General features: G+C 40.4%; 2 protein-coding genes across 7 annotated transcripts in view; both read right to left on the reverse strand.

Moving 5' to 3' along the window:
• hfm1 (helicase for meiosis 1) lies at nt 1–16,663 on the reverse strand. Of its 2 annotated transcripts, none has more exons than XM_082512575.1 (36): nt 16,340–16,663; nt 15,884–15,925; nt 15,724–15,794; nt 15,453–15,585; nt 15,078–15,229; nt 14,849–14,926; nt 14,331–14,486; nt 14,045–14,245; nt 13,841–13,929; nt 13,698–13,741; nt 12,097–12,198; nt 10,881–11,026; nt 10,690–10,784; nt 10,429–10,562; nt 10,277–10,324; nt 10,008–10,088; nt 9,824–9,915; nt 9,520–9,626; nt 9,342–9,389; nt 9,137–9,234; nt 8,916–9,050; nt 7,573–7,658; nt 6,579–6,662; nt 5,876–6,033; nt 5,685–5,788; nt 5,307–5,498; nt 5,095–5,160; nt 4,883–5,007; nt 2,866–2,948; nt 2,596–2,702; nt 2,366–2,452; nt 1,680–1,985; nt 1,423–1,504; nt 832–943; nt 417–562; nt 1–260 (listed from the first exon to the last, which is right to left on the reverse strand). In XM_082512575.1, exons 1-36 carry the CDS (start codon nt 16,566–16,568, stop codon nt 215–217), a joined length of 4,065 nt encoding a protein of 1,354 aa, XP_082368701.1. In that variant the 5' UTR covers nt 16,569–16,663; the 3' UTR covers nt 1–214. The 2 variants fall into 2 exon arrangements, with proteins under 2 accessions (XP_082368701.1, XP_082368700.1); XM_082512574.1 differs by having other exon boundaries at nt 1–263.
• The window catches only part of LOC309693416 (uncharacterized protein), a 4,458-nt gene continuing 1,240 nt past the window's right edge, over nt 16,663–19,880 (reverse strand). For 4 of the 5 annotated variants that reach the window (XM_082512585.1, XM_082512583.1, XM_082512582.1 and 1 more), the window contains exons 2-4: nt 17,966–18,064; nt 17,777–17,892; nt 16,663–17,427 (exon numbers count right to left, since the gene is read on the reverse strand). In XM_082512585.1, coding sequence (XP_082368711.1) covers nt 17,057–17,427; nt 17,777–17,892; nt 17,966–18,036 — 558 coding nt within the window. In that variant the 5' untranslated portion in view covers nt 18,037–18,064 and the 3' untranslated portion in view covers nt 16,663–17,056. Of the gene's footprint in view, nt 17,428–17,776; nt 17,893–17,965; nt 18,065–19,732; nt 19,836–19,880 lie in introns of those variants that run through there. The other variant, XM_082512584.1, reaches the window with a different exon arrangement.

Here is a 19,880-nt window from a genome sequence, read left to right on the forward strand (position 1 = left end):
TCCACTGAATCCTCCGGTGAACGCAGGCTTTATTAAGTAAACAGCGCACATAAATACAATCACATCAAAAAACCCTTTTGAACTTGTTTCATTTACAATACAAAATAAGAATGAACAATGCAACAATATATAACTCCAGGTGAAAATCTCACAGGAAACAGAAAGAACCTTACATTAGGGACATGTTTATATCAGAGTGTGTCCACCAGTACTTCTAAAATATTCCATCAAAAATGCCAACAAAAGCATCTTCCTCATTGCTGCTGGTGTTATATGCAAAAGGGGGAAAAAAGGAAAAAGGGTATTTATTAATCCTGTAAGGAAGTATGCTTATCCCATATCCCCTGCATATAGGATCACTTTTTTTATTTGCTGAGAAAACATGCAATAGGTGTGAATCAAGGCCACTTTTTTACCTTCTATTGAGAGATGAGCTGGCGTTGGGTGGGGCACTCAATGCTGAAAAGAAATCCAATCTCCTAGTCACTTTTGCCTCCTCGGGCTGTTTTAGAAGTTCTAATGATGTTTTTATAGTGGTTTCCTCACTGAAAATATTTGGCCTCTGCACAACAAAAAGAAATAGAGCCATGATTCATGTCTGCACATTAGCTTGACTGCTGGCTGTTACATTTGAGAAAGGTGAGGTTAGAACCATTAACTGAAAAATAGCACAAGTATGAGCTTTACTGTACTAACTGAATAAATAGACAGTTAAATAGATAATAGATAACTAAAAGATGTCAACAGACAGAAAATGGTGTTCTCAGTGTTTTTACATATAACAACTAACTGCACAAATAGACATGTGCACATTCCCGCGTGTGCACATACATGCACTTTTGGATTCCACTTGGGTGTGATTCTCTTCTGTGGTGTGAATGTCCGGCTGACTGGTGAGGGTCCCGCTTTTTTGATTTCAGGACTGACATTTGTTGAAGTCAACCTGAAATAATCATGAAAAACATTTATTACACATGTATTGTTATTAAACAGTCCAACCATCTTCCATGCTCCTTGTTTCTCATGACAATGCGACAAAAGAGAAGAATAGACACTTTTTGCATGTGATATCAAGTTGTCATTGTAAATTGTGTAAAAACTATAAACTTTGACACTTGTATTTTACTTTAGATTTAATCTACACTATTACGATTTTTAATCGACTAAAACTAAAAGAATAGAAAAGAGAGGGCGGCTGTCTCCTGAATCCAAACTGGGAGCTGTTTCCAACGGAAGGGAACATGAAAGCTTTTACTTTTAGAAAATCCAGGATCAACAACTGGAGTCTGCAAATATGACAAATTTTCTAACGGTTACTGGTACTATCTCACTACACATACAGTATGTCACACAGTTTCTGGTTCCTGGCTTCCTGGTTATACCTTACTTGTTGGTTAATGGTGCATAAGGTTGTGGTCTTACCTCAGTGGTGTAGTCACAGCGGTTATGGAAGGTTTGATGTGTGAGTGGCTGAGTAATACTGGTGCTGAAGCTGTAACATAGCCTACATAAAGACATATGTATAGTGTTAATTAAACCATAAGAACATCTGACGTATAATCCCACATGGGCATGTGTGCTTAAGGGTATCCAGTGATATTAAAACATCACTGTGTTCATGTCACAGTGAAGTCCTAATGACTGAAATGTGTGAAAAGCTGATTTTCAGTTCACTCTACCTGGTGTGCGGTTTTCACCACACTGCTGAATTTGAGGTTGTGCAGTTGTGTATGAAGTCAGTGCTGGCTCGCTGGCATGGATCAGATTATCATCATCAAAATCGCCCCAGTCATCCCACTCGTTTCCAAGGTCAAAGTTGACAGTCGGTATCTGGAGGGATGAAGTATTTTTGCAGAGAGCAGCCTGTTCTGGCAGTGCGGTGGAGCTCTTTGAGTGACCCGTGCTGGTTATATTGACCTGGTTTAGATCCTGTTGAGAGTCCTGACTCCCAACACTCATATCTGTGGTCATCCACAACGAGGAACCTCAACACAGAGGAAGATAAAAGCATGGTCACATCATCAAATCCTTCTCAACTGTGTGCATTTATAAATTCAACTTGAAAAATAATATCTATCTAATATCTTTTTAGATTCTTCCATCTCCCACGCAGCTATTGATTTCAAAGCTGACCGTGGTTGGGTGATACTCGTTAAGTCTACCATTTAATCTTGTGTATGCTGAATAAACCTGTTCCTGAGTATGTCTGACTTAATTAATATGTTTTATTTTGTTACTACAGTCCATATAACAATTGTCTGCACTTGGACCTCCTCTGAGCAGAACTTAAAGCTGAGCAGAACAAAAACATGTGAACCAACAGGATGGTCCGTCTGCTACTGAGTTTGAAGTTATTTAACAATACTTTGATGGTGAGGATGAGCTGCAGCAGCGTTTTGGGAAGGCCCTCCCATCGTTGTGTACATGTCCTCCACATAATAGTCATCATAATCTCAAAAAATAAAAAGAAAGAAAACAGCTGATGATATAACATATCAATGATATATGATATAACACGTGACACAAAGAAGATATGATAGAAGTGACATTCAAATGTTAAGGAATATGTGGAGCTTAGTCATGTCACTCGTTTACCTCCGTCAAGGTCATTCAGGCTTTCTACGTCAGGTAGTTGAGCTTCACTTGCCAAGTCAGTCCCAGACTGAGGTCTCACTGAAGCTTTACAGAGATTTTCTTTATTCCTTCAGATGGAAAAAAACCAAGCTTGAAAGTAATGTGAGCCAAGTGCGTCTTTGCTCATGATTGTTGAGAATCTAATGTTCAGCTTTTCTTTTAAGGAAACTATTAACATGTTTGCACATAAGAATCAAGATAAATCTGTAATTTCAGTGTGGCTGTGTGTACCATGAAGGGGGTGGAAGCATCTCTTTGGGTTTGTAAGCAAACCTTTGCATGCTGAGCGACACAGGCTCCTCAGCCATTTTCATCTAAAGAAATAAAACAGAACATCACCCATATTATTAATTAGCTCAGGAATACAGACAACGTGCCCGCCGTGTGCAGAAGACGGTTTTCTTTACAAAAAATATATATATGCCATTTTCTATAATTAGTTATTTTGGTGCAAAATATTACAGAAACCCAAAACAATGCTTATGCCCTCATAGTTATACACAGAGTATATCTGCCTAGGGAACTTTGGACTGAATGAGCTTCGAAATATTTTATATTTTATACTTAATAAAACCATCATAAAGGGTAATTAGCAGCTGCTAATCCAATACAGTTAATTAACTGATCATCAGCAAGTGTGAGCGCCTCTATAAAAGCAAACTTTTTGGCAGTTTACTGGCATGGAGCATTTATGTGTGTGTTAACACAATGCCACAATATTCTCAAATTCACCCCAAGATTAGATCATGCAGTGTTCAGAGAAAGAACAAAAACAGGCCTCAGTTAGCATGTTAAACATTGAAGATCATGGGAGTACAATTACAAAAAAAGACTGAACAAGTGCAGTGTGCTTGGAAGGATTTCCAGGAGGAAGCCTCTTCTCTATAAAAAGAACATTGCAGCACAGCTTAGGTATGCAAAATTGTCCCTGAACAAACTACAAGACTTCTAGAACAATGTCCTCTGGACAGACAAGATCAAAGTTTTCCATAGTGCACAGCAACACAATCATCAAGCATATCAGCATAAACACTGTAAACCAACTGTCAAGCATGTTGGTGGAGAAGTGATGATTTGGGTTTGTCTTATAGCCACAAGACTTGGGCACCTTGCAGTCATTGAGTCCACCATGAACTCCTCTGTATACCAAACTTGTTCTAAACTCATATGTGAAGCCATCTGTCTCCAGCTGAAGCCTGGCTGAAATTGGGTCATGCGCGATCAAAACAAAACAGAACCACAGCAGCAAATCTACGCCAAGGCGTAGTAATGGCCCAGTCAAAGTCCAGGCCTCAAGCTGATCGAAAGACTGTGGCAGGAGAAATGAAACAACGCTGTAAAGTAGAAGTTTTAGAGCTCGACTTATTGGATTTTTAAGATCGATACTGATATTTGGTGATTTAAAAATCTAACATTCTGATTTTTTCTAAATACACTAGTGTTATGATCCAAGGTTGTCAGTGTTTGTGTTATGTGCGACTCCTCCCACCAGAGGATGGCTGTGGGTTTTTTCCCCTTTCTCTCTTAGGAGGTGGACACCTGGGCGTGCCTGCTGAGTAGCTGGGTGGAGTCTCTTCCTGTCTTGGGATTGGATAATTGGTTGATCACCTCCAGTACTTAACTACCAGATGACAGCCACCTGGCCCCCCTCTCTACTAGCCTCCGCCATCCAACAAAGAGCATGTGTTTTTGATTCGTTATTTTGATAGAGTGTCTGTGCCCAGTAATTTGCAAGTATAACCTTGTGTGTGTGTCTGGCGTTAGTACCTCAGTTTTGTAAATAGCTGTAAAGACTTTCTTTTTTGTATAATTGTATTTTCTGTATGCCAAATACAACTTTAATGCACATACTATGTGCATTATATATGTTTCAGTGTCCCTTATTGCTACTAAACAATTTCCACTTATAAATCCACAATAAGGATTGTTTACATTGCATATACGTCCTATTCTTATAATAGGACATATATGTAAGTCTGCCATGTGGATAGTGCATATCTTTTTTTATTTGCAACTTCCATACTTGACTGAAATTTCTTTTAATTGTTTTATTGTAACTACTGGTGACTGGTCAGCTTCTGCAGTTTTTTAGGAGTAAGAACATAATACAATGTTATTCTGCTGTACTGTTTATGACCTATTGAGATTGCTTGGATATAGCACACCCTCAGACACACAACACATTTAAAAGTCTAGATAAAGCTACTGAAAGTATGAGATGTGGGTTCAGATATGATATTTTGCTCACTTTGAGTCGCTTAACAGGGGTCGGCGCAAATGTGTCACATCGGCTCCTCAGGTCTTTCAAATATGAAGTGAAACTGGTTTCTTGGTTTGCTGACCTCTTTCTTGTCACAGTAACACCTACTTTACCTTGGGAGGACATGCATGAACACTGTTGGCACGCTGTGGCAGGAAGGACCTCTGCACAGACAGATTCATAAAATGCATCATACTCACAACAGTCATGGGCACAGAAAGCCTTGTTTTTGCAGAAGTGGTTGCAATGTCTTTTATTGCCCATATCTGCAAAAGAACATTTAAAAAGTTTAAAAAATATAACATTTGAAGTCTGAAAAAAATGTATCAACAAACAAAATATGCATTTGCCTCAGAAGAAATACAATATTTATAAACCATATCATGATAAAGCATGAAAAAGTAATCTGTACCAAAGCTACAACTGCTCTCTTCTCCCACAGATGTGCCGTTCTCCCTGTGAGTTGCAGCCTGATTTGTTGATAGTGGTTTCAGCACCGATTGCGGTCTCCTGGCATCCTGCGTTATGTTGTGTGGATTTTCAGTCCCAAATCTTCGAGCTGCAGAGTAGTACACTGTGAACTTCTGCTGGATGTCCAGACCCACTACAGCAGAAGAAACGCATGGTAAATCCTCTCCTTACATATATTCAGTCCAGTATAAGAGTCTATACACCAAAGGACACAGTGAGCTGTTACCTTCATTTAAAAAAATACAAAAAATTGGAACCAAATGAGATGTTGCTGTTTTCCTCTTTTTGGTTACAATGTAAATGTGCTTCCATGGTTTACCATATTCTGAACTGATAAGATGCACACTGATCTCATCTCCTTTCATAGCCTTCGCCACCTCAATCTTCTTTGACCAGCTACCACCCTTCAGCAGCATTACGTCCCTGGAAAACAAACAGCATATGTTGGCGTTCCATATTTTGGCTTCTTTTACAAAAGGTGAAAGTCAAGACATGGTGTTTTATCCTCACGTGAGTTTCTGCAGAAAGACGACATTGTTATCAGCGTCTCCGATGACGACGGAGGCATAATGGTGGTCTTGAGCTGCTCTCCTGGTCAGCAGCTGTGCTTGGTTTTTGAGGCTCACTTTAAGCACAATCTCTGCTGTGGTGCTGCTGTACCTTGGAAGCTATAAATCACAACAGCTTTAGAGGAACATGATACAGAACAGACATGGAAATAAACACTTAAATGTGTTGATATGGGTGAAAACAGGTACAATTTTGAAATAGCTTTCAAATAAAAGCCAAGAAAATATAAATAATTTAAATGCTGGACCTTCAGCAAGCTAACAGTATACTGTGCCATTTTACATATTAACAAGTAAGAGATTATGTTGGCTAAAACGCATTAAAGAGGGAACTGTGGCTAACTGAAAGCTCAAAATAATCTCCTTTGATTTTTTGTAGCCATGCCCAGAAGAAATCACATTCACATTAACTGCCCTCTTGAAGCTCTCGTGTGAGCAAAGGCCAAGAATGAAGAATGAAGAATTAAATATGTAAATGTGGTTTAAACATCCAGCACAAAAAAAAAAAATCAAATTTTAGTGTATTTTTCTATTTTTCACTACATTTATGATCAAATATTTATGATTTCAGATTTTTTAAGATCAACAAATATGAAGTGCTTGTGCCTTGTGCCGTGATAACAATAGTTTGCAATGCCATTTACCTGCTCCACCATTACGTCATACTTTGGGAGGTGTATGACAGACTCTCTGATTTGGTTTCCAAATGGCGGATGCCTATTGAGAATCTGAACATAAAGTTTGCAAAAGTTACACCCAAACACTTTCAGCAGACATTAAGTGCTTGAGGAGATGCTTAACATTAACTGAGTGATTTTGAAAAAACAGAATTACACTTTCACCTTTAGTTGTTGGTATTTAACATCAACCTGATATCACTACAAGTGTGTAACAGACACACCAGTTCACCGTGTCCATTTCACATTTTGTCGCTCCAAAATGTGAAACGTACGAGCATGCAGAAGTTGCAGTAATCTGCAGTAACAGTGGAGGGAGATTTTTTTTTTTTAAAGCCAACATGAAAATAATCATGGGAAAGCGTTTAAACAGACACATTTAAGTGTACGTACATATTAGTTTAATAGAGTCAGATGATTAAGGACACTGGAATGCACTTATGTTTTTAGCTCAATACCAACTTTCTGGCTTTAAATATATTACCTCCTGCTAATAATGCAATGTCAGCATGCACTAATGCAACTTCTTCATGTGTGTCCATTTCACGCTTTGCCTCTCCACGTGAAATGGACAGGCATGAACAAGTGTCCATTTCAGGTTTGGAGAGGCAAACGTGAAATGGACACGTTTTGTGAGGATACTTGGTTAAGAAACTAGGTATTGTTGTCTACTCTTGTTTTTTTAGTTGTTTTTTTTTCACATTAACCTAAAGTGTGAAAGAAATAGTGGCATCATGTGAAGGTAAAAGTAGGTGGGTGTAGGGTGGTGCAACTTCCTCATGACCTGGCCAAAGTTTGTAGTCACACGCATGTGAACCAAAACGTACCACGTCAACCACACACCCACTGAACAACAAACTGAGCACACAAATTAAAAGCTTTAGATAATTTAGATTAGATTAATTATTAGATTATCTTCAGATTATAAAGCATTTTACTTTTAAGTATTACACAGACTTACCAGCTCAAGCTCTCTGGCGTTGGTTTGCTCTATTTTGCTGAATGTGGTGAGTCCAGCATGCACCATGGCAGTTGACAGAGTTTGGCCTGAAACAACCCATGTTATTACTTAATTACTATAAACTGTAACGACAATATACAATAACCTATTGTGTCACTTTATTAGGTACACCTGTTCAACTGCTTGTTAGCCGCAACATTATTTAACATGATGACTTTGAACATGCTGTGGTTGCTGATTGCAGATGGGCTGGTCTGAGTATTTTAGAAACTGCTGATGTACTGTGATTTTCCCACATAACCATCTCTAGGATTTACAAAGAATGACCTGAAAAGAGGGCGTGAGTTAGCGAGCCAGCGAGTGAGTGCCAGTTCTCTGGGAGAAAATGGTCGACGCTGCAAGTGGGAGAATAAGAATAATAAGCAGACTGCTTTGAGCTGATAAGAAGGCAACTGTAACTCAAATAACTACTTTTTACAAACAAGGAATGCAGAAGAGTATCTCTGGAACCTTGAAAAACCACACTGGGTGTCACTCCTGTTAGCGAATAACAGGAAACTGGAGGGACTCACAAAAATGCAGAGCACTGGAAACATTTTATCTGGTCTGATGAGTCTCAATTTCTACTGCAACATTCAAAAAAGCAGGGTCAGAATTTGGCATTAGCAACATGACATCAACGGTAGGGTGGGGGTGGGGGTGGGGGGGTGTAATGAGGTGGCATTTTATTGGCACTCTTTGTGCTCCTCAGTACCGGCTGAAGTTCTTTAAAACACGACAGCCTCCCTGAGTATTGTTGCTGATCATGTCAATCCCTTTATGACCACAGTGTACCCATCCTCTGATGGCTGCTTCCAGCTGGATAACACACCATGTCACAAAGCTCAGATCATCTAAAACTGTTTTTTTGAACATGACATGAGTTTGTTGGACTCAAATGGCCCCGGGGGTCACCAGATCTTAATCCAATAGAGCACCTTAGGGATGTGATGCAAAAGAAGAGTCAGCTGACAAATCTGCAGCAACTGTGTGATGTGATTATGTCAATATGGGCCAAAATCTCTGAGGAAAGTTTACAGCACCCTGTTGAATCTGTGCCATAAAGAATAAAAGACAGAAATGAAGGCAAAAGGTGGTTCAACCCAGTACTAGCAAAGTGTACCTAATGAAGTGTCCAGTGAGTGTACGTCTAACAGAAAGAATATTTGGTTTATTAATATTTCCATTATGCAGCAGTTGTGGCATAATAATATTTCTTCTAGTATTACTGCATGAGCAGTTGACCTACAATGCAGTATGCTGTATCAATTTATAATGTAAAAAGAACATAGAGAGGCATCCACCTATCTTTTCCAGCTGTTTGGAAACATAGAGTGAGTTTTCCCAAAGCTTTGCTCTGAAGCACTTAGCCAGGATCAGGGAGTTGACCACAGCAGAAAAAACAGCCTTGACCCTCTGACTCAGAAACTCAGACAGACCTGAATGGGATCATAATAAAATCAAAACTTAAAAACATGAATACAGGCAACTCGTCTTTTGTACGTTTCTTATTCCCTGAACGTACATCTGCTGATGCGCATGCCAATCCTGAAGATCTTTGCTGTGTCCTGTGTAAGTCCAAAATCTTGAACTGGGATGGAGCTTAACTGAGCCTGAATCAAACTACAAAGCACAATATTTATGTACATGGACAATCAGTAATACAATTCTTTAACACTGCAAATTCTGAAAAATATAAAATCAAAAACTACACTTTCTTTTAAACCTACCAGTTTACTTTCATCTCACTGGTTTTGATCTTTCCGTCAATGGGATACCTGGAAAAACGCATAAAGATTTAGTTTTCACTGGCTTGTGTCTATCTCACCCCCCTATTATGCATTTCCCATATAAAACAAAGTTTTTGATGCTGTGCATACATTTGTGCATCCTATAAATGTGTCTGACCTGATGGTGACTCTGTTTTTGTCCCTGTTCAAAGCATTCAAGGACCTTTTCTCATTCACTCTCAGCTGGATGTCACTGAACTCTCTGCTCTTTGACAGCAGCTCAATCTGTACACACAATACAAGGACGGTGAATACTCATAATGGTTATTTTTTCTCTAGCTGAGTTTAGTTTAGTTGTGAGAGGCAGCAAGAGAAAGAACAAGGTCAGGCATGCTGTTCCTGCAAAATGTCAAGGATAACACTGTATAGAGTCAATCTTGAATAAATGCATTTACATCAAATACGTAGTACAGAAAACCTACCAGATCAGACAGGTTTTCAGTCCCAGACACTTTACTGAACTGTTTCATGGTGTCAAAGGCAATGCAGTACCTAGCCATCAACCTGCCAGCCTCTGTAAGAGAGAAATAAATTGCTTAACAGTTTCAAGTTTTTAGTATTAGACTTGGCTGCAAAAAAAGACATGAAAACAGCCTGAACATCTACCTGTCGGTTTGATGGTGATATCCTCATCCATAGAGATCAGCCCAACAGAGGACAGAGAGTTGAGATTCTTCAGACACAGTTCTAATGAAGATGACAGAAACGGTACATAGCTTAAATTTCAATAAGGGAACAGATCCGACACTTACATTTGAGCAAAAAAACCAAGCAAACACAAAACCTCTTTAAGCAGCCGGGTTACTGTGGCTTGAATTTTTTTGTATTTTTCTAAAAGTAACCTACAGTTTCATAAAAGTACAGCTATGGCCCACCTTGCAATTTTGCTTCAATTCCACATCTGTCTAGGTCGGCAGAGAATCCTGAAATGAAAATGCGGACAAACTGACACTCACTGGGTTTTTTTAAAAATTAACGGACCTCACAGCTGATTAACAACAAGCAGAAGACAGGAGAAGGCTCTAACCATAGTGTGTGGGGTTCTTGAGGGCTCTGATGTAAAGGAAGGTGGAGCGAATCCAGTCCAAAGCCATTTTGACATCACTGATAGTCTGCAGAACAATCTCAGCATTCAAGTGTTCCACCAGGTGGCTGTGTAAGCTGTGGAAACAGAGTCTAGTGTTACCCCATGATCGTTCCACCTGTGTGTCCTCTTGAGAGAGCGATATGAAGAAAAAGAAGAAAAAGACAGAAGGGATTTTAAAGAGAGCATTACTACTGGTCCTACCTGCTCTCAATGACTTCTATCCCATTCATAAGCTTCAGGTACTTCTCTCTGGTTTGAATCTTGGTCATGATCACAGCAGTAGCAGATGTGTCAAACTGGAGGCAGAAAGGATGAAAATGAAAGTACATCATAAAACCTAAATATAATAATGCATTCATTGCTGTTATATTCTGTCATAAACATGTCATTGCCTGTGGTCTTCCAGCACGGCCTATCATCTGGAGCAGATCTGCCTCGCTGTACTCCTGACAGGAGCCTGCAACATACTGCATGGTGGATTTGATCACCACCAGGTGAGCTGGTAGGTTTACCCCCATGGATAAAGTCCTGGTGGTAACTAGGAGAGAGCAAACACAAATTGAGACACCATAAAATAAAACAGAAGACTGGTTAAGTTATTCTACTAGTGCTCAGTTTGTTATGATCTAAGGATCTGCCTGACGTTGGAGTTTTTTGTTTTTCACTGTTATTCCAGAGTTATCATTACTAGCATCGTTGGGTTGAGTTTTCCATATTTTTCTTAATGTTTGTATTTGTCTAGTTTTGTATTCATTCATGGAGTTTTTGTTATCTTTGTTGTTGTGTTTATTTCCTGTATTTCTGGTTTATTCCGCTAGTCTTGCTTTCGTCTCACGTTCGGTGAGTTTTCTGCTCTTTGTGTTTAGTCTTCTTGTTATTTCCTGTGTGACTCCCTTATTGTCTTCACCTATGCAGACAACCATTCGCACTCACATTCACTCGCACATTCACACCTAATGGCAATTTGGATTTTCCAATCAACCTATCCCCACAAGCTGCATGTCTTTGGACGGTGGGAGGAAGCCAGAGTATCCGGGGGGAACCCACGCAAACACGGGGAGAACATGCAAACTCCACACAGAAAGACCCCGGCCTGATGGTGGAATTGAACTCAGGACCTTCTTGCTGTGCCGCAACAGTGCTAACCACCGTGCCACCGTGCTGCCCAAAAAATATATTTTATCTTTTGCTTAAATGTTTATTCACTGAGCTCTCACTGTTGCTTCTGTTTCTAGTTTTTTTTTAATTATTTCATTTTTGTTTTGTTGCATTTTGTTCAAATTAATTAGCTGCTATTTGTACAGGATAGGTTTCATATTTTGGCTGTTGTCACACAATTTCAGCACTTTTAAGACAAATGAAGTATATCATCTTAAATATATATACTATTACCATCAAAATAACAATATTTCTTATTGTTGTACAGAAACCTAAGTTATTTTTGACACAACCCTGTGATTGGTACAAGGAGCTGATGTGCAAAAACAATTACTGTGGTACTTGTCCTTCCTGTTTGTGTCAGCAGTGTGACAGGGAAAAAAAAGTATCATGTTGCACACTTGTGTGGTAACATATTACTTCACAGCGCAGGATAAAACTGTGCCTCACAGAGGACAGGCAGGTCTCCCATAGTGAAGGCTTCTTCTATCAACTTCCGATCAGACAAGTCAACTCCTGCGTGATGGTAGCCGACTCCTAACGCCACCAAATCTGGGCCGCAAACAAAGTTACCACAAAGTTATGTTAGACATTTGACATATTGCATATTCAAAACACAAAGTTTTCAATAAACGGGGTTACACACAAGTTAAGCACGATTTGTCTGTGTGCAGTGAAAGTGAGTGTGTTGTGTCAGCTTATTTAGCTGAAACTGTATTTTCTTCGGGGGGGGGGGCACGTTTTGAGTGCTTCCTTTACACATGTAAAGGAAGCACTCAAAACGTGCGGCTATCCTAAATGGGGGTTCTTAAAGTCAGCAAAGAGGCACAGAAAAGAAGACCAGACACCAGCGAGGGAGGATAAGAAGGACAGACGCAACAACATTGTCATCCCCTATGTAGCCGGTGTATCAGAGAAACTCAGGAGAGTTTTCTCCAAGCATGACATCCCAGTGTATTTCAGACCCAGCAACACGCTCAGACAGAAACTGGTTCACCCGAAAGACAAAACGCCAAAACACAGACTTAACAATGTGGTGTATGCTGTACAGTGCAGCGAGGAATGCTCAGACCTCTACATTGGAGAGACCAAACAGCCACTTCACAAGCGCATGGCACAACACAGAAGAGCCACCTCCACAGGACAAGACTCAGCAGTCCATCTGCATCTTAAGGATAAAGGACACTCTTTCGAGGATGCCAATGTTCACATTTTGGACAGAGAGGACAGATGGTTTGAAAGAGGAGTGAAAGAAGCCATCTATGTCCACTGTGAGCGACCATCTTTGAACAGAGGCGGGGGTTTACGACACCAACTCTCTGCCATCTATAATCCAGTTTTGAGATCCCTTCCCAGACGCCTTAACGCCCACTCACATCCTGGGCCAGCTGACCTCAGGAATTCGCATGATAAGGTGGGGCCAGGTTTCACAATGAACACACCCGAAACTCTGGCTGATTGGGACCCACACCCAGTTTCACACCTTGGCTCAGGCGATTAGAGGATCATCAGGGGGTCCTTTTGTCCCTCTGTGGGGGGTCACTCCCACTAGGTTTATATCTGGGACTCTCCACCATTTGACCTTAGAACTGAAGAAGCTTCTCGGATGAGAGGTGAAACGTCTTCAAGCAACTTAAAGAAGTCCAGACGCTTTTCTTTGCAAGCTCCTTTGATTACACTCTATATACACTGTGTCTGCACTACAAGTGTCTTTGTCATCTTGTTACTTTTCGGCCATACACCAATGTGTCACATAATCATCAGTCGACAATGTCAAAACTCACATAAATATGACCAAATGCAACATCTGCATTATTGAATGTGTTTTCTCCAATTCATCGTACATAAGTTAGATACAAACGAGATCTGTGAGTTCTGTGCAGGCCATTCAAGTTCTTCAAGCTCATTTCTTTAGACTTTATTTTGTGTCGAGAGGATGTTGAAACTGAAACTACAAAGCATCACTGAGCACATTGCAAACCACTAAAGGAGGCCCCAAGGTCATTTTTCTTTTAAAAAGTACCACTGATAACATGTTTCAGATACCTTACCTCTCAGTTTAGAATCGAGAATGGAGTTTGCATATTTCATCAACCTGCAGAGTCAAGCAGATCACACAAGTTCAATCAGAACAGCCTGCTCTGTAAACTTGCACGTGCGCGGATGTTTCACTGCGGATGATTGAATATCAAACCTTTGCTTGTGCTCGATGCTCATGATGAATCGAGCATCCTTAGCCAGAACTGCGGCTGACTGCTGAGTTCCTTTCCTTGTAGAGCAAAACTACAAGACACAATTTTCAGATAATGAGGCAAAAAAACCCAAAAACCTGCATCTTCTGTCATGTTCAGAAAGAAAGCATAAACAACATGCAGTTTGGATACATTTTACAACCCACCACAAGTGCAGGCTTCTGCTCAGCGTACGTCTGTATGATGTTGGCTATCTTGTAGTTAAGTGCCAAATCAAACTTGAACTCAGTTTGATTTGGACCACAGGGGAATCCCAGCACCACCTTCCTTAGCTTCACCGGACGGTGGCTCTCATCCATATCCAGATATATGGCCGGGCCGTTCTCATTTGACAGCCAGTCTGCTATCTAAAAACAAGCAGGAAGTTTGAGAATCCACAAGTTACTGATCTACAAATGAGAGACAATGCAAACAGGTACAGCGGGTGCTTACATCAGATACATTGGGTATGGTAGCAGACACAGCCACAACTCTCATAGAGAGGCTGGCCTCTGGATACTGTGAAGTCCTGAAGGTGTGTACTGCCTTCATCCTGCTCACCACCACTTCCAACGTGGCACCGCGGGTTGCATCCTTCACGACATGCACCTGGTACAAAAATATTTTTCATGTGTGGAAACGGCTCAGGGATATTTGTATGCACGTAAAATACAAAATCAATCTTTATGTTTTATTATTAACACAAATGAGTGCAAGTCTAAAGGAACTAGGCCAGCGTCTGTGTACTCCCATAATACAGACTCCAGGAACAAGATGTTCCATCATTTTTAATGGATAACCTCAAGTAAAATAAAGTGCTGAGGGCAGAGGCTAATTATGTGCTATCGTGCAATGTTCCATCCTAAGACACAAAGTAGCCAGTGCATCCCCCACTGTGCAGGAAAATAAAGAGGCAAGAAGTAACATCCAAAAACGGTTCTGTGAGCAAAATATGTGACAAACACACTGACCTCGTCGATAAGGAAGAGCCTAACTAGCTGCAGCAAACAGTTATCCTTCCACTTTCGGGTCATGCTGTCCCACTTTTCCTTAAAAATATAAATGATCATGTATCAATCTATGATGCATAGAAATATAACAATATTTAACTAAGACATAACATCTTATTTTACATTTCCCCTCCTTTTCTACCCTTTATTTTGCATTTGCATAATTATGCTGCTTCATATTGTCACATACAGGTGTGGTCAGGATGATGTGGGAGTCCTGAATCTCAAAGAAGTCATCGATCTCTGTGTCACCAGTCAGCTCCTTGCAGGTCAGCCCCAGAGGACTAAACTTCTTTTTCCAGCTCTCAAAGCACTGACTGCAGAGAGCTTTGATAGGGGCCACTGGTGAAAACAAACAATGGATTCTTTATACGAGAGCTTCATAAGTCAAAAATCCTCCCCCCAAAAATTATTGGAGTAAAAAAATCAGAACATGGTGAAAGTAACACACATATTCAAAGCCCCTGTGTGTGATTATAGCTAGGTGTGCCATTTCAAAGCACTGAATAAATGTGAATGAGCAGTGGGATTTAGCAGCTTATAGCCAATAATACTGCATGCTCACTATATACAGCTTTGACATCTCTCCAGGGCTCTGGTGTCTCCATTAGCAGGCGAATGATTGCCAGCTCAAACAGCACTGTTTTACCAGATCCAGTCGGAGCACAGGCCACAAAGTTTTTATTTGTATAAAGAACCTGCAGACAGACCAAACACACATACACTGGAGGACACAGTGCCAGGGGTAGTTTACATTTACACAGGTGTAAATTTACATTTAACCAGATGTGTTTTTCATGATTTCTGTGTATGCAGATTTACAAACAAATGCTTACATCATCCAGAGCTTTGGACTGAACGTAATTGAAAAAGGGAAACTCACTGAAGACAGATCTGAACTTAAATGCTGTGTAACAGGTTTTAGGAAACATCACTTTGATTCAGACACTACCTAACAGCTTCAAATTGTGTCAATTTGAACAAGAAAAAGGATACGTATTTCTGAAACTGGGCGCAAAACTCCAGATCCAGAAGATCCTGAAATGACAATATTATTTAAGACATTATAAATTTTCATTAATGCAAGATTTTCATTGAAACAATTACACATTGAATTGAATATGCAGCATTTGGTAGTGTTGTACATTTGTGACGAAAGAGAATCTGCTGATTCTTTGCAGACTACAATGGGTTAAAATGGCCTCTATTGTTCCTGTCCACTGCGTATACTATTCACCACCTAGTGACCAGTATGTTTCATTACACTGGAGCAATCAATGGGCAGAGCTCACCTCATCACACCCAAATACACCATGGCAGCTGCTACCATGGCCAGACATTGGCATGTTGATGAGCTGCAACACTTTACAGAAGCTATATGAGCTGTATTTAAAGAGCTCCTACACAGTGAGCGCAGCGTCAACCTGCCAGTATATCAGTGCAGTGTAACACCTTGGATTAGGAGCGGCCGAGGCGTCATGGGCGGAACGAAACCTTTCTTTGTGCCCTTGTCCTGCGTCTCTGCATGTGCCGCCTGCTGCGGGGGTCGGCCGCTCGCTGCAGATGAACCCATGGGAGGGGGTGAGAGGGTGGGCTTGGAGGGGAAAGGAGGAGCTGCGCAGCCAACTGTCGCCCGTGGCGGCTGAAGAGGAAGAGGAGGAGGAGGAGGCGCTGTCGCCATGGTAACCTGACTGAGAAAAGTTTGAGGTCTGGATGTTGTCTGATTGCTGCCGCCACTGCTACTGAGGTCACCTGTGTTTAAAGAGTCACCTCCACTGGTATACACCTGAATATTGAACAAGCTGTTGTGGGAAGGAGGAGGAAATAAAGAAATGAAAGAGAAGAGAGGTGGAAGCAGATTAGACTGTTAGGGGGCTGCACAATCAGGTAACAAGGCTAACATGGAGGATAGCTTAGCATCTTCTTGTGTTATTATGAGTCCAGAGATTAAAGAGTAAATCAGCACTACGGTACACATGTAGAAAAAAATGGAAATGTGTGTTTTATAGAGTGAATGATAGTAATCCTGTTAGTTTAAACATCCCACGGGCCATATAACGCAGATCAGCAAAGAGTTGACTTGCTTTTTATGGCATCACATGGGTCACAGTGATGGGTCTGCAGTTAAAACGCCTTGAAAACAAGGAACTGTTACGTTTCTACTCATCATTAAACACATGCAACACAGTAAATATCTGAAAACAATGTGCACATAACTAAGACTTTCCTTGTCCGTAGAGGCAGGCTTTTGCTGCAGTCCTGAGACAACCATCTGCTGAGGCCCACATGACCAGAGTCCTGCAGGGTTTCATCGCCACCTCTGCCACTCTGACAACCACCCTGAGAGTAATCCCTGAACCCTTCACCTCCCTGGAGGCCATCGCATTGGCTGGTGCTGCTGCTGCTACCTCCGTTAGTCTTCTCAGTCTCTTTCTTATCACTGTTAAAACTGCAGGAACTGCTGATTGCTGAAGGTAGCACCTTAAGGCCAGCAGATCCTTTAAAAAGAGGCTGAAACTTATGGGTTGCCTCTGAGAAACCTGCAAGTCACATTGAAGAATGAGAAAGAGTTGAATCCAAGTTGCTGGTAGCTGTGATGCGTTTCCCTCTAAAAAATTTAATAAAGCCGCCTTCAGTGCTTTGATTAGATTAAACAAAGTTAACATCGGGGAATTAACCTTTCCATCTATACCTGAATATATCATAAGACCCAGATTCAGATTTGTTTATGCAAAGTCAAAGAAAACTGGGAATGCTTTCAAGCCTATTCAAGCCACTGAGTCAGTGAGTCACAGAGTTAAATTTAGTAGGGCTTCAATTGGCCTGATACTGAGCAGTTTACTCAAGTCAAGTGAAAAGGAATTCAACCTAATCCTGAGCACAACATACTGTATCGTGTAGAGAGCGATTCAGCTTCCTCTTGTATATCCTGAGTGGCTGGAATATGAGTAAGAGATGGAGGCTCTTCCAGCTGCCATTGACTGACCTCCTGGTGCAGTGGTTTTCTGTCAAAAAGAATAATTCAGATTACAGGAGTAAAGACAAAAGGGAATAAGTGGGACACCTTTTTGTACTTACACTTCATGGACAGCGGGTTTGTCAAAAAACAGACCATCCAAGGCCAAGGTGCAGTCATCAGAGTCCAACATCTCACCAGATAATACAGCTATGTACTCACTGAATTTGAATACAAACCGGTTTAGGGGTAAATGATTAAGAGGAAAGAAAATAGAGATTTGACAAATGCATATGCACAACTGACCTGTTCGCTATAAAACCTAGATTAGAGAATGTGGGGAAACTGCCATTGTTGCTGCCAACCAAAGGACTTTGGTTTGTGGTAAAGATTAACACAGAGCTAACAGGTTTATCTTCATTTTTGTTTCATGACTCAATCAAGCCTCTTAATGATGTAGTTATACCATGTTTATGCCCTTATGGCCTTAAAGTTTTCAATCCCCACAGTATCATAGCATTGGGCAGATAACATGGGAATGATTTAGCTTTAATATACAGTTCTGTGCTATAATCTTGAGCCATCCCTCATTATTAAAAATATTTTGATTCCAGATTTTCTTGGTATTAAAAAAAACAAACATCTGAAGGTGTTTCAAAGTTTTCCTTTGGACATTGGGTGCTTTTTCAGTCCAGTCCTTGTACCTGACCATTTTACGAATTTTTTGTTGTTGTTTGTTAAGCCAGTTAAAAATAACCTATGACTCACTGAAGCATGAAAGGGTACCAGTGTTGTGTCTACAAATAACAGACAATTTACAAAAGAACCTATTTTAAATTCTATCTTTAGGCACTTTGTTACTAGCAGCTGGTCAGCAAATAATTTCTTTACATTTCTGTAGTACAAAAAATACCAAAGATCACAAAGTTTGGCAGGCATTAAAATAAAATTATTGCATCAACAAGGTGCTTCCCAACGAGCTGTTAGCTGAAAATGCATCAGATCTCAGTACTGTGTGCAGTATTTTCCTAAGGAAAATAGTAAACTGGGCAAGCAGAGGACAAAAGAAGAAGTATAAGGCCAACAAAACTATCTATAGCACATGAACAGTATCTGAAAGTCATGACCTAATTTCGATTCGCCAAGCAATATCATCTGGAAAGCGTCTGATTGACAACACCTTCATTTTTTGAACATGACAATGATCCCAAACACACTGCAGATGAAGTAAAAGCATACCTGTATATAAACACACACACACACACACACACACACACACAATGGCACACTATCACACTATGGATTCTCCTCCCCAGAGCCTGGACCTCAACATTTTTGAAGCAGTGTGGGATCATCTTGACAGAGAACAGAAGGCAGCTAACATCCAAAGACGACCTCTGAATGTCCTTCGAGAAGCTTGGAGCACTAGCAAGACTACTTAGAGAAATTACAGGAAAGGTGCCTAATTCTACCTGCCTAATGCTACGTAATTTCCCCAGGGATTAATAAAGTATTCTGATTCTGATTAAGTGAGTTCAGGCTGTGATGAAGAATAAAGGTGGTCAAATATCAACTTTCAAACACGTTAGAATTATATGAACTCTGTTTTTTTGTTTTTGCCTTATATACTGCATTTCCATGTACGTTTGAACATGTTTCAATAAATCACTGCACCTACTGCCCACTTTCCTAGCAAAGGCCTTTTGCACAGCCCTCGTGTTAGTCATAATCCAGTTGATATCGCTTTAGCATTTAAGCTAATACAAGTTATTAACAGATTTCTTGAAAATGTTTATAGCATGACAGCTCACCTCCTGAACAAAGCAACATACAATCTGTTTGCATTTCATTTGCATTTAAATGAAGGTGTTTAAGAGCAAAATGCTTACATTATTACTTTTCTAGGCTGTTATGTTAAGGACAAAAGAAGTGTCGGCAGCTTTAGTTTAGCTAACATGTAAGAACCAGCTAATCACAATAAATTATGCAGACATTTTGACGGTTCACCGTTTAGGTAAGTTAAAAACAATGTCTTTC

The sequence above is a fragment of the Aulonocara stuartgranti genome, assembly GCF_965226115.1.
Source record: "Aulonocara stuartgranti genome assembly, chromosome: 18".
In the NCBI taxonomy this organism is placed as follows: Eukaryota; Metazoa; Chordata; class Actinopteri; order Cichliformes; family Cichlidae; genus Aulonocara; species Aulonocara stuartgranti.

Coding starts and splice junctions, on each gene's coding strand:
- hfm1 (XM_082512574.1), bottom strand. CDS start 16,568: ATGGCGACAGCGCCTCCTCCTCCTCCTCTTCCTCTTCAGCCGCCACGG. Junction 6,663..7,572: donor ACGCCAGAGAGCTTGAGCTG/GTAAGTCTGTGT, acceptor CTTTATGTTCAG/ATTCTCAATAGGCATCCGCC. Junction 264..416: donor AGCTCATCTCTCAATAGAAG/GTAAAAAAGTGG, acceptor ATATAACACCAG/CAGCAATGAGGAAGATGCTT.